The sequence below is a fragment of the Strix uralensis genome, chromosome 14, assembly GCF_047716275.1.
Source record: "Strix uralensis isolate ZFMK-TIS-50842 chromosome 14, bStrUra1, whole genome shotgun sequence".
In the NCBI taxonomy this organism is placed as follows: domain Eukaryota; kingdom Metazoa; phylum Chordata; class Aves; order Strigiformes; family Strigidae; genus Strix; species Strix uralensis.
Window position 1 is genome coordinate 19,135,913 of NC_133985.1, and position 14,358 is coordinate 19,150,270.

General features: G+C 38.6%; 1 protein-coding gene across 6 annotated transcripts in view; it reads left to right on the forward strand.

Annotated features, from left to right (window-relative positions):
* FAM13B (family with sequence similarity 13 member B) overlaps positions 1 to 13,431 on the forward strand; it is a 51,422-nt gene extending 37,991 nt beyond the window's left edge. For 4 of the 6 annotated variants that reach the window (XM_074883262.1, XM_074883268.1, XM_074883263.1 and 1 more), the window contains 11 exons: positions 645 to 710; positions 1,782 to 1,992; positions 3,756 to 3,885; positions 4,369 to 4,450; positions 4,731 to 4,960; positions 5,306 to 5,389; positions 6,577 to 6,672; positions 9,015 to 9,098; positions 9,201 to 9,373; positions 9,805 to 9,906; positions 11,062 to 13,431. In XM_074883262.1, the coding sequence (XP_074739363.1) occupies positions 645 to 710; positions 1,782 to 1,992; positions 3,756 to 3,885; positions 4,369 to 4,450; positions 4,731 to 4,960; positions 5,306 to 5,389; positions 6,577 to 6,672; positions 9,015 to 9,098; positions 9,201 to 9,373; positions 9,805 to 9,906; positions 11,062 to 11,185 (1,382 nt within the window). In that variant the 3' untranslated portion in view covers positions 11,186 to 13,431. The remainder of the gene's footprint in view (positions 1 to 644; positions 711 to 1,781; positions 1,993 to 3,755; positions 3,886 to 4,368; positions 4,451 to 4,730; positions 4,961 to 5,305; positions 5,390 to 6,576; positions 6,673 to 9,014; positions 9,099 to 9,200; positions 9,374 to 9,804; positions 9,907 to 11,061) is intronic. The other 2 variants (XM_074883267.1, XM_074883266.1) reach the window with 2 other exon arrangements.
* Positions 13,432 to 14,358: the final 927 nt, after the last annotated feature.

Here is a 14,358-nt window from a genome sequence, read left to right on the forward strand (position 1 = left end):
AAAGTATTTTAACTTTGACTGTTCTTCAGTCCTGTTTAGATGGTTATTGGGATCTCAGCCTTCCAAGGCACTGCAAGCCCTTGTGGCATTCCATGGAAGTAGATTGGCTTTGTAAAGAAATCTATACTAGTCCAAAGATTTGGGTTGTTAAGGCCAGTGTGATAGAAAACTTAAAGGTCTGTTACCAACAGAGTTCTTGAAAATGAACATCAAATCTTACTGGCTTAAGACAAAAATGCAGATCAGTTAATCTATATTTCTGAGTATTTTTTCTGCATTTGTCCTGCTTTCTGGAAATCACCACCATCTCTTATTTATGAGCTGTGAGCAAAAACATATTTAGAACTTGTCTTTTGTTAAAGTGAGGATGCATGAGACTCTTATTAAACTACAATAAGTCTTTACTATTCTTGTGTCAGTTCTTTGTAAACCTTTTCAGTAAAAAGCTCAAATTCGCTAAGGACTGAGCATCCTTACCTGCCATTGAAATTGCTTGGAAGCTGAGAGTGCTCAGGGCCTGGCCCAAAAACTGGGATGTTTTTCCCTGGTACTGTATCTTCCTGCTTTACATGTTATGTATAGTTTGTTCTGACTGTGCTGTGTGTTCACTTTAGTATTTTTGCCATTCTTTTTCATTTTATTAGCGCCATGCCCTATCACTTTTCCCCTCATTGATTTCAAAACAATGCATCTGCAGAGAGAAGGGGAGGGTAAGTATGGTTCGCCATACGTTCAGTTATCTGCCTTTTGATAGTTTATGGTTTGCTTTCTAACTAACCCTTCACCTGCTGTCCTTTATATCTTGGGAATGTTCTGATCTGCAAAGTTTTTGTTTACTTTTTTTCTAAAAGGTCCCCTTCTTGTACTGTGTAAACAGGCAAGATTATAGCTTAAAAACAAAACAAAAAATCCCAACAACACTTAGTAAATGTACAATGGAAAGCAGGTACAAGGGTTATTTTTTTAAAGATTACGTTGTGGGTTTTATTGTTGTTCTGCACACTTTGAACCCAGTTTTCAAATTTCTGATTTGAACTGGAAAATAAAGGCAACTCTCTGAAAGGAGAAGGGGGGTGGGGTTTTAAAGGGCCTGGAAGGCCATGTCAGCTTTTTGTTAGACAGCAAGAAAACCATATCTGAGAACTGTAAGGGATGTTAGCAACTAACTTTTTATAGGGATTTAAAAGAAAAATTGATTGTTTTGGAATCCCCTGCCCGAAAGAGGTCACCTTCCCCAAATTAAGAAATCTCTTTTTCTCAGTGGTGTCAAGATGGATTTAAACTTAAAAACCCAACAACAGTCCTTTAAAAAGACTTAAGCAAATGGGTACTGTGCCTGAAGATTATTGTCAGGCTCACCTTCTTCAAAACCAAGAGGACAGTCTTTCAGAGTACATGTGTAAGGTATGAAAATTAATTTCCACCGCAAAATATTGCGGTGAACAATAAATATGTTCGTCTGACTTTGGATTTCTGATAAGTAAATAAGGCTCTCTTACACTGTTGAACTGTTCAGAAATGCATACTCCCAAGATACACTTTGAAAAAGGGATCCTAGTGTGCATACTTCATTTCAGTACCTTTTTCTTTCAATTGTTATATGACAGAATTTGTAGCTTTCTGATGTATTTCAATGTCTTTATTCACTTTGTATATGACACCACATCCTTTATAGCATACAAGACTAAGCATTGGGTACGCATTTTTTGTTTCCTTTTGACTCTTGTTGATAGTTCTGTTAACAGAAAAGTACCATTTTGTGTCCCTTTTTTATCTTCTAGATCCATTTCCTGCTTTCAAATCTTGGCAGGAGGACAGTGAATCTGGAGAAGCTCAGCTTTCCCCGCAGGCTGGAAGGATGACTAATCATCCGTTGGAAGAGGACTGTCATCCGATATTGTCACATCGGAGTTTGGATTTTGGGCAAAGCCAACGTTTCTTACATGATCCAGAAACATTAGATTCTTCATCCAAAGCACTTTCTTTTGTTAGGTAGGTATTTTAATGCAAATTTGATGGGTGTTGGGGCAGGAGATGTTACTGCCAATATGCAAATACAGCTGTTTAAGAACCTAATGGGTTTTCACGATATGAATTAACTGAAGACCAAGGTCAAATGTAGCATTATATGGTCATGGGCTGTTCTGCCTGCCCAGGAACTGCCATAGTGAGCCAGACCAGAGGTTCATCTGGGATGGTATTGTATCTCTCAAAGTGGCCACTGGCAGATGCTGAGGGAGAGTATAAAAATAGGGCAGGCTTGCATAGATTTCCCTGGCATTTGGTCAGGGCTTCTGACAACCCGCTGTAATGGCACTTCCTGGGCTGAAGATAGTATTTCTATCCTTTGTTTACCAGTCTTTACTGGACTGGGGGTCTATGATTTTATGTAAGTTTTGCCCCCACCCCTTAGTGTGAATTATCTATTTTCGTGTTGCATAATTTTGGATTTGTTTTACATAGTATGTTGTCTACTCCCGGTAAAGAGAGCCAGGTTATACAAACGATTGCAACTAAAGTGTGTAGTATGGTCTGGGCAGATTCTTCATTTGGGCTGTGGAAGGTCTTCAGAGGCATGGGATAGCAGTACAGTGAAGAGCTGGGTCCTTAATGCAGGTCCTTTCCTGCAGATTTGGAGGATCAAGCCTGTTTAACCCAGTGTGTGAAAGCGGAGTTGTAACTAAACAAGCTGCAAGTTATTTGTGTCATACTGGGGAGTGTGACCTTCCATAATTATAAACAACCTGCGACCTGTACTGTCTACTACTGTGAATATGAAAGGGAATTTAAGAAGAATTTCCATGCTTGTTAGGGAAGAAATAATCTCATAAAAATGAGAAAATCTGGAACAGGAAAGGCCAAGTTTAGAGTCTCCAATTCTCTGTCTGACATAAATTTATTGATGCAGAAAGCTGCTTGCCCAGTATCTCCAGTTAGTGCGGAAGACAGCTGACAAGTACTGTTAAAATGATGCAGAAGACTGACCTGCAGAAAAGTGCTGATTGTAATAGCTGTTCTCCTCATTCTGAAGCTAATAAGGATCTACACTAGGAGATTATCAGATTAGTGTTTCTAATATCTTGAACTACGTAGATGTCCCTAGCTGTGTTGAGGGGTCTTTCAGGCACCTTGTGTAATAAGTGTATTGGAAAATTCTCATGGTCAGTCTGGAGATAAAAAGGCTTTTCACAAGCAGCAAATGTCAAGGAGCTGAACAAGTGCAAAAGATGATTTAAAACAAGAATCACGTACTCTAGAAATATATTGGTAAGGCCAACAGATGATGTAGATGGTTTTTAGATAAGTATCTAATAACTTGCCTAAGACAGTTAAGTGGAGCTGTCTTAATTACCAAGGATTGTTCAGTGGCAGCTTCTAGCCTAGGCTTTATTCTGTGCCCGATACTTCCAGAAGTACTGAGTATCTAGTAACTTGGATAAGTAGCCTAGCCACCAGAAAGATCTGAACTGCTCTAATGACAGTGTAATTAATGGTACATTAGCTTATGACACTTGAATTTCCAATGCTGTTTTTCTGTTAGGGGTATTACTGAAATTAGAGAGGAAAAAATAACAGGTCACATTTTGAAGGCAGCAGATCAAAGCATTTTGATTCAGTAAGTAAATAGCTCTGAAAAAAATGGGTTATGAACTGAAGAAAAAAAACTTTAAATTAGTCATCTGTTACTCAAAAATACAAGTTGCTTGCACTTGTTTAATTATATAAATGACATTTTAAAAACGTTTTTAATACAGAACACGAAGAGCATCCTTTAGCTCAAAAGATGACAAAAGGGAAGACAAGACACCTTATCAGCTTGTCAAGAAATTACAGAAAAAAATAAAGCAATTTGAGGAACAATTTGAAAAAGAGAAAAACAGTAAGGTAAGTTACCACTTCTGCTTTTCCTCAGAATAAAGGACTGCATGGTAGAGCTAAGTTACTTCTTGTAGTTCATCACTAAATAACTGTGGGCTCACAAATGAGAATAATTTTGTTATACACTGCTGTCTGCAAAAGTGAACTGAGCAGCAGCCATACTAGAAAATGTGCCATAATGCCTGAGCCCGAAGAAGGGCAGGCAGTGATGTTTCTGCAATGAGGCTGAGAGGGTATCAGATGAGATGTGTGGAGAGAGAAGCATCTTACCACTCTCTGGTTTGACTTCTGATGTCTTGATTCAAGTTTATTTTCACAAGTGTTGTCTGTTATGTTGGCACTGAGATCTGATCTTGTACTAAGAGTGGCATCCTTGTTACTAGTCATGTTTGCTGTCATAAATATTACCAAATCTTGAAAGAAGTATTTATAAACAAGATTTAGTATGTGTGTTTTCATAAAATGTGGTTTGTTTGTATTCCTTTTCAGCCCTCCTATAGTGATATTGCAGCCAATCCAAAAGTTTTAAAATGGATGACTGAACTTACCAAATTGAGAAAGCAAATAAAAGGTAAGGGATGCTACAGTTTCTGGTGTTCTACAAACACAAATTTTCTACATGACTAAAATGGTGAAGTCATTCAGTAAAATGCCACAGCATAGTAAAAAGGCTTCATTTCTAGATTCTGAACTATTAAAAAATCAAAATCCAATTATTCTTGTGTCATTGAATTCATCAGAAGAGAAACTTTGCCTATGAAAACTGTTATATTCCTTTCTTTCCTATTCTAAAAGAACTGAGAAAGTTATTTCTTTTAAACCTTTGGATTGAGCAATTTTTCTCATTTCAGATGCAAAGCAGAGGAGCTCAGATGGAGAATTCATACCTCAAACACGTCCACGAAGTAACACTCTTCCAAAAAGCTTTGGTTCCTCTCTTGACCAAGAGGATGAAGAAAATGGAGATGAGATGCGGGTTGTGCAGAAAGAGAAGAAGCCCACTAAGGAAGCTACACTTGAACTCATTCTGAAAAGATTAAAGGAAAAACGAGTTGAAAGATGTTTGCCAGAAGATATAAAAGTAAGCATAAGATTATGGATAGGCTGTTTCTAAGAGAATAACAGAGGGAAATAGAGCACTGTCAAACCTTGACAAAATGATGCCTCTGTCTAGCAGCCCTTTGCCAAGCCCTTGTATTTCAGACTCCATGGGGAAATGATCGAGATGAACCATGAACTACATTTTCCTTGCTCACTCTTTATTAAAATATTTACAATTATGTGCTGACAATATTGGACAGCTTTAAATGGATGAAGGTGGGATGTATGTTAATAACTAAGTTTGGCTAAGGCATCTGTATAGCTGATAGTGTAGAGAAACTGTTAAAGTGACTTGTGTTTGATTAAATGTGAATTATTCTGACAGAAAATGACAAAGGACCATTTGGTAGAAGAGAAAACATCTCTCCAGAAAAGCCTCCTGTATTATGAAAGTCAACATGGACGGCCGGTAATACTTGGTTTACTTCATCAAACTATATTAACGTATGCATAGACAACAGTAACTTTTGTGCAGTAGTAATACCAGAATTTAATGCTGGTGTGTGGGGGTAGGGTTTCTTCTCCAAAACACAAAATTACCTGTTGGTTTCCGTGTTGACATTGGAGGAATTTATTGCACTGACTTCTTGAAAAAAAAAAAAAAATAGTATGTGTTAATGGGCCCTTTTTTCACAAATCAGTAGGTTATTGGGGTTTTCAGAGTGATTGGTGTGGTTTGGTGCCTTATATGTCTGTGAGGCAAAGAGAAGTCTTAAAAATAAACAACACTATTGAATTTCCTGGGAAAAAGTCTGAAATGTTATTCTGGATTTCACAAAACCAGAAATGAAAAGACACTTTTTCTCCCTCCAAGTCCGTGGCATGTATCTTACATAATTGGAGGTATGGAAATTAGAGTGACTAGCAATTAGTGCCTGAATTTCTGGGTTTTTATCTTGGACAGTGTTCAGCATCACTAGTCCAATCACAAGATCTTTCCGGTTACTGTTCTATCAGCCTTCTGGACTTGGCACACTAGCTGTAGAATCAGCGCTGCCGTATAAATCTGACCAAGCCTTTCAGTCTAAATGCCAACGAAGAATAATGGTCTTGGAGATCTCGGCACTGGTTCTACAATTCCCTTGGGGAGAAAATGCCAGTAACTGTTCAGGATAGCCGTTAAGATTCATTATGTTAGGGTACACAGTGCCCAAGAATTGTGAGTAAATCAGATATCAGATAAAATCTCTCTACAGTTTCATCTTTTTCTTTTTTTCCCCTGTCATTTCTGTAGAATCATCATCATTGCGAGGCGCACATTCTTCTCCCACAGTTCTTGGTCCCTTTTTTTCCTCTTTTCCACGGGCCTTTAAAGATAAAGGGTTTGCTTCTGCTAAAGCTCCCCTAACTTTTAGGAAGTCTTTAAAACTTCATCCTGAAAAATATAGGGAGTTAAAGTGAGGAAAGAGAGGAGGAAAAAGCACCCACTTATTCCCCTTTATCTGCATAAACCCCATTTCATACACACAACTTAAACTAGTTTTGTGTTCCTAGTTGGAATGTACGTGGCCTGGCATGAGAAGCATACCGCTCTGTGTTTGCTTGTATAGTATTGAGTGACTGGTATAATTAATTCTGTGGTTTCTCTGCCTTTAGGTTACTAGAGAAGAAAGACATATTGTGAAGCCACTTTATGACAGATACAGACTTGTAAAACAAATGTTAACTAGAGCAAGCATTACTCCTATTCTTGTGAGTAAAACGAATGCTATTTCTATTTTTTTTTTCCACTTTTGAACTGCTAGGCTGCCTTGAGAAGAGCTAGTAATACTGTTCCATAAAAGTTCCTTCCTTTCTTGTGGAAGATACAGGATGTTGTTGTCACTGTACTTGAGGCATTTGATTTACTGCTGAGAGCAGAGCAGTTCAAAGCTGTCTGTGACCTTGATGGCTCTTAGGAAGTAAATGGTTCTTGGTGGAAGTAAAGAAGCTGTTCTAACTTGCCGTGGCCGAGGCGTTCCCAAGTCCTGCTAGGTATGGATCCACAGGACATATTGTACTTTTAGTCCTCCCAAGAATAGTAACAGCAGTTGCAGTGAAGCCTGCCTCTCTTCTGTGCTGCGGGTCGCTGTCACTGGAGGCACGAGTCATAGGGTGGCCATAAGAACCATTTCATTCCTTCATGCTTCCCCAGTGTGAGACGTGTTATCAACGTCTGCAGCATCTGTGCAACATCTGCGCTTTTTCACTGTGTTTTCACTTCATTTCCTTCTCACTCGTGGTGCTTTCTATTCTTTTCTTTCCTCTCTCTGTGGCCTTGTAAGAGATGAGGAAGAAAAGTTTTCATACTGTGCAAAGGAGGTTGATGTAACCTTGTTTGCAGTGCCTGTACAACAGTTGGGGGATGACAGCCAGATGGCTGGCTTTGTTCTTCATGAGCTATAATCAAAATCTTGCATGTTGACCCAGACTTGCAACAGAATGGTTTTGATATTAGCTATTTGACCCTTTTAGAAGGAAGGGATTGCATAGCTGACACGAGATAATCTCTTTACATACAGGCAGTTCTCTACCAGATTTACATAGCTGGGCAGTGGCTTACTCAGCAGGAACTTAATCAGCTGTTTACGTTGACTCTGACGGTTCTTAGCTGTCTCCTTTAAGCCAAAGTACGTTGAGATAAAGGGACCAGTTCAAGATCATTCCTTTCTTGCACCTACACTTTTGGGTAGCCGCTTTTATAGAAAAATGTGGTGTACATTGCAGTCGTATTTCAGAGTAAGGGCTGTTAGTTATATCAGTATCCCTTTTGAACTCTATAAACACAGGTTACTCTTAAACACCTAAGCATTTCTCCGTGACTGGTGAGTGCCATGAAGGTTACTGGTAGTGCCCTTGGCTGGTTGAGTTTTATCCCACCTCTCACCTCAGAAATCTGACTCCCTAGCCGAGATGCATTTTATATGATCAGTAGCCTTATGACTATATTGTAGTTGTTCAGTTTTGGTTTTGTTTTTTTCTTTGGCTGTGAAATAAGGGGAGGGTTGATAGCCAACCAAGAGGGTTTTAAATTCAGAAGAGATCTTGGTAACATAATTCCTAATCTATGCTGTAGGCAACATCTGTAAAATATTTTTCACAGGCCTCTCTGCCTTTGAAACCACTAAGAGATATGTGGAGCACTCTAATTACCAAGGATTGTTCAGTGGTAGCTTCTAGGTAGGCTGTATTCAGTGCCAGATGTTCAAGAATTGCTTTTTGGTTTATGTGACAATTGCTTCCATGGTATGTCTCATATGGTATCACGGTATACTAATCACATACACTGAAGCCTGTATGGAAATGTCCAAAGAAGCAGAAAGTTATTTACCTTTCATGAACTAGTTTTTTGACAGGTCATTGTCTGTGTGGCTTTTGTGTTCCACCTTCCTCCTGTTCAAAGAGTCCATCTGTTGAAATTGCTTATGCTGTGGGGGGATAACGGATGAGCGGGGCGTAACTGCAAGCGTGCAACAGGCAGCTAACACTGATACCTGTGCAGCACAGTGGCTCCTCTTCTAGCCTGAAGCTCAAAGGATTTTGACTCTGAGGTGGCAATAGATAACTCTTACATAGCACTTCCAATTGTGGGGCTTCAGAGTGGTCTAGAAAAAGAAACTGGCAGTATTGTTCCCAGCGTCTGTCTGGCAGAAGATAAAAAATGGCTTTGGCATTGTGTAACTTCATTTTTACAATCTCCCTGCGGTTTGGTTTGGGAGGAACAAGAGTAAATATGAAATTCAGAGGTATCTTTGCACTTTATGAATTTTCTAGAAAACATGGAGAGGGAGTTAGAGTGAGTGCTTTTTATTTTGAGTCAGAAAAATATTATTAGGGTTTCAGATATTTTTACTTCTCTGTCAAGGATACTTGGGGCATCTGAGCTTTTTGAGTTATGTGGTTGTTTTGTCTGTGCTCTGTAAGTATGTTCACAGTCTTTTATTTTTCTGAAAGAAGAAAAACCTTTAGGTATTAGGTGGCTTGAACAAAATTCTGACTGCACGCAGCATTTAATGTTGAACTGCACATAATGAAACAAACTTAAATTTTTGCAGGGGTCACCATCAACCAAGAGGCGGGGGCAGATGTTACAGCCCATTATTGAAGGTGAAACTGCTCATTTTTTTGAAGAAATTAAGGTGCGTACAGTTCATTTAAAAAAAAAAAAAAAACTTCCCAGCACTTGTAATGGGGAACTGAAATATTTCATATTTGTTTTGAATTTCTGCTTTGACTTTCAGGAAGAAGAGGAGGAAAGTGATGGTTTGTCTGCAGACCTGAACGATATCTTAAAATCTGCTGTCCAAACGCAGTCTGTTTTAAGCCCGGTTGAAAACTCTGAGTCTGATGTTGAAGATGGTCAAGAGAAGCTGACCCGGGATCTCAGGCTGTCAAGCACCCGCGCTGCTTCTATGTATGTAAAAAGAAGTGACTAATTCTATTACAGAAGTTGCAATTATTGCACTTAACAGTCACGATACCATATGTGTGATGTTGGGTGGAAGGGAGTGACATGTTCAGCACTTGTCAGGAAGTGTTTGGCTTGAATGAGTGTTCTTTCCTCTGACATGTCTGATGAAGATCTTTTTGTATTCACTGAATTGTTTAGTATCTTCTAAACCTTCTTCAGCCTTGCTCGAGCTGTGTAGACAGCAAAAAATTTATACCCTTTTATTAACTATGAGATTGTTCTCAATATTTCACCATCAGACAGAAAGCATATTCCTTATGAGCAAGGCAAATTTATTATTAGTGCAGCTAGCTCACTTGTTTTTGACTATGCTTTGAAGAATTTAAATTTTATTGTATGGCCAACAGTGTTTTTCTTTCACTTGAAATTTTTAGGCCTGAATTATTGGAGCAACTGTGGAAAGCCAGAGCTGAAAAAAAGAAGCTACGTAAGACATTACGAGAATTTGAAGAGGAGTTTTATCAGCAGAATGGAAGGTTTGTTTAGCACAAAACCAGATGCTGAACAGCAGCCTCATTTTATAGCCAAGTATTTTTTTTTTTTTTTAACTTTCTATATGAATGTTGCCAGATGGAATCTGATAGTGAAGGAAGTCTGCTCTGGAGTTTTGTTTCCTCTATTACAGTCTGTAAAGCATAATGTTGAAAATAGAAGAAGTGGGTTTTTTCCATTTAAAAAAATTTACATATAAAAATACTTTTTAATAAATATTTTTAAATGAACACACACCCCTGAGATTATCCCTCTGTCTTTAACATAGGGCAAGGAAGTTTGCCTATTTGTCCTTTGTCCCAGTAGGTCAGTCCTGACAGTGGATAATTGCTTTAGCAATAAAGGGGGATATAATTTTTATTCTTCTCTGTGTTGTTTAGTTCTTTTAGGCTTCTTATTCAAATATATGTTGTTACGAATTTGATTGAACTGTGTAATAGGAGGTTTTCTGAGGTGTATCACCTCATGAACAAAACTAACAACCCTCAAAGAAGGTCAGTCACTTTTCTGACTGGCAGACGTTCTCACTCAAGGAGATACACAGCAGAAAGTATAGTTAACTGTAAACTCCTGGACCATTGGTCACACAAATTCCACTAACATGGCTTCATCATGCACTTACTGAATTTAGGACATAACTCCTTTTGACTGTAATGGCAAATAACAAGGTTAATAATGAAGGGTTGATTTAAAAATAAGTCAGATTAATAGATTAATTTATTATAGCCCAGTCTTAAATAAATAATTCTCTGTTATCAGTTTGTGGGTCAGTCTACATACAGTGAAAATGTAGATAGACTTAAATTTATTTGTTTTTTTCTGTAATGTATACACAGGATCTGAAATGAAAGTCTTCATATCCTGTTAATAAAATCTCCAGAAGAACCTAAGAGAACGATTTATAAACAATGCTGCAGCAGTTGGGCTGAATAAATGCTGCTGTGTTTTCTGTTCAGTTTTTTAGGTGATGGCAATTTTAACTGCAATGAACTAAAATACAACAATGTGTCTATTATTGGAGAACAAGCTGCCAAAAACGCTTTTATTTGCTCTGAGATAACTGCACTTAGCTGCTTTTGTGTTTGGCTTGCTGCAGTATGGAAGATTTTCTTGAAACTTAGGTGTGCTTCTTTTTACAGGAACGTACAGAAAGAAGATCGAGTTCCAATGCTGGATGAGTACAGGGAGTACAAGAAAATTAAAGCCAAACTTAGGCTGTTAGAAGTCCTTATCAGCAAACAAGATTCTTCAAAATCAATTTAAATTATATTCCTCCAACCCATTGAATAACATGATGTTTCCGTGTACTACCACTGTACTTAGTGGGTGCTTGTGTTCATTTGTCATGCACTGTTGAAAGAATCCCGTTTGTGCACTTTATTGTGGTGCCACTATAACATGTCTGAAGGGTAAGTAGGTCCTGTCTAGAGAGCAAGTAAGATTTCTAAGTTTGGGACTGCTCTATCCAACTTTAGCAAACACAGTTTCCATCAAAAGTTTTGTTTTACAGATGCATCCAACTCGTTCCAAAACAACCATAGCTTTTTTTGCCTTTAGCATTCAAGAACTTTGAGACTTTTGTTATTACCAACTTTTTGCGTTATTGAAGAAATTATTAATACCATAATGCTACACTGAACTACTCCTCTTGCCTATTTTTTATTATGGGGGGAAAAAAAGTCAGCAAATTAAACATACAGCTCTTTTTCCTGGAACATTTAAAAAACAGACTGAAATTCCTTTCAAAGGACTGCTATGGAACAACTTTAATTTTTGGTATTCTAAATTGCACCTATAACACAGTAATAATTAACATCTGTGGATTTTGCTCATTAGTGGTCACATTTCCTCCTTGATAAGGATGACAGTGGACAAACCAGAAAGTGACCTTGCTTAGTGTCTTTTAAAACATGGAAAACTGAGAAGTTATATCACATGCTGCCTACAGGACTTACGTTACTGTTGTTCATTTTATCATTTTATCGGTTATTGTTTATCAACTAGTGGTGACGTAGTGTTTTGTCTGAATTGGATACTGCATCTCCACTTTCGGAAGATTTGAGGAACATAATGAACATTTCAGTGTATGGAAAATCTGGTGGTGCTCAGACTTGCGTAGCTTCAGCAGAAAAGAGCTGGCTTAGGACAGTTAAAATCCCGCTGTATCTGAAATAAGTATGATGTCAAGGGCTAAAATCAGTGTAGTTAATGCGCACCACAGGGTGAGCTGTTGGGTTTGAGTGAAAAAATTACTGCTGTTTATCATGATTTTGTTTTACAGTTGGAGAATAAAAATAAGTTACCTAACTTTTATGATGTAAGCAAAACAGTTTATGGGCCTTGCATGATTTAGCTTCAGAGTTGAAACTAAGTAATGTTTTGAGTATCACATCTGCTGTGCTGAATGATGATTTAGCTACTAGCTTTATGCTCTGCGACAGCCATCAGCAGCTGGTTTTGATCTGGCAAAATCTAAGTGTTAATTTTAACTGGTGCTTTCTCAGTCGTTTTTTTTCTTCAATGTATCAGTTTGATTGTGGCCATGTTTTGCATGCACCTACTCTCACTGCATGTTTTTATGACTGGCTAATGTCAACACAGCTATTCTTCACACTGCTTTATGAAAGACCAAAAATGAACTTTCTCACAACGCAAGAAATGGCTAGCCTGTAACCTCATAGACTTGCTGTTCTGTCATGAAGCATATGAAATAGGTTGCAAGTAGGATTTTTAGTGCTCAGATTTCATCTGTGTACTGTAGGATACTTCTTGTTTTGTTTTACTCTGCTTGTAGGCATGTAATTTTGGAATTCAGAAAAAGAAAGCACTAAAACTATTGAGCACTGGTGGTATGCCTTTTTTGGGGGTTGTTTTTTTGGTTTTTTTAACTGCAAAATGATCTGGGACCTTAGAGAATGATGAGGTTAAACTAGTCTTGAGACCATTTATAAATTTTACAGTTCCATTGTGCAATGTACACTTCAGTTACTTTTCTATCAGTCTGCAGACACGGGTGTATCCAAACATTGAAACTAATGTGTACTGTATAGTGTTGTACATGAATGTTTGTGTTTTATATACCACATGCAAAATGTCAATATGCACTATTTAAATGTTTTAAATAATATATTCCTCCTTTATAATGCTTAAATCTATATGATTCCAATATTTTTATAAGTGAGTGAGTGATCAGACTGGTTCCAATTCAGAATTAACAGCTGCTTTGTGTTTGTTATGCAGTGTTTGGCTGTTTATTCAGTATAGTAGATAAGCATGGCAACAGTTATGCTGAGTGTGTTTTGTGCCATCCTTGTTGAGCAATAAATAAATGGTAGAACTAGGCATTTTGTGATATAACAGTTTTACTTTGGTAAAAGCAAAACCTATATATCTATATGGATATATAGATATGGAATATATATAACTAAACCAGATATAATTGCATTGCTATGTCTGGTGCTCATTGTATAGACTTTTATAATAAAAGTACCTTAACCTTTATTGTCATATATCTGTTTCTCATCATGCTTTCTCCTCCACTGCCATCTCTTAAAAACAAGGGCTGAGTCCTTCGCTGCTCCTGTACGTGTTTGTCGTGTCGGGGTGTTGCTGCAGCAGGTCCCGACCCCACGCGTGCTGGCGGTGGCTCAGCCGCTGCGACAGCCCTTGGGGAAGCTCCAGCAGTTGAAGCCTTATTTTCCCTGTTCAGACTGTGCCTCCCGGCAGGGAAGGGACCAGATCGGCTCCTGAGCTGCCAGCTGGGCTTATGGTGCCATGTGGGGCTTCCGCTCCTGCTAGCGTGCCGGCCTGCTGCGCGATGCCACCGAGCAAACCGTGAGTCTGGCTCGTTCCTGCTCTGGCGGGAGCAGTTGTGGGAGTCGATGGGGCAGAGAGCACGTTCAGCTGTTACTGGGCTAATTAATTCACTGCCAGTGAGTACACCTTCAGCTGACGAGCAGTATTTGGTTCTGTCTCTGTATCCATAATGATCTCTTAGCCTTCAAATCAGTACCACTGCAGTCACTGCTGTGTTTGTGGCCAGAAAACACTGTTACTGCACACAATTCTGTAAACACAAGAGGATGCTTTTCCTCAGGACCAAATAGATTTTTTTTTTTCATAGTATATTGATGTAAGTTCATACAAAAAGTGATTGATGTCTTTCAAACTGACTTCCATTGTGTTTTGTGTAAATCCACCTTTCTTCAGCCTAAGGCCTGGCAGTGGACAGAAGAACTCCTGAAGGTGAAGACTCTGCTAGTGGATGTGTGACAGTGCAGGGAAATGGGAACAAGAAAAACGAGTAGGAAGTTGAGGGAGCGAGTGGGGGAGCAGAGACAGAAGGCAGCCTTTGGTACATTCCTCAGGGTGGGACAGGATCACCTGCCCTCTGAGCCCATGGCTTTCCTCTAAAGATGGGAGGAAAAGGAAGCAGA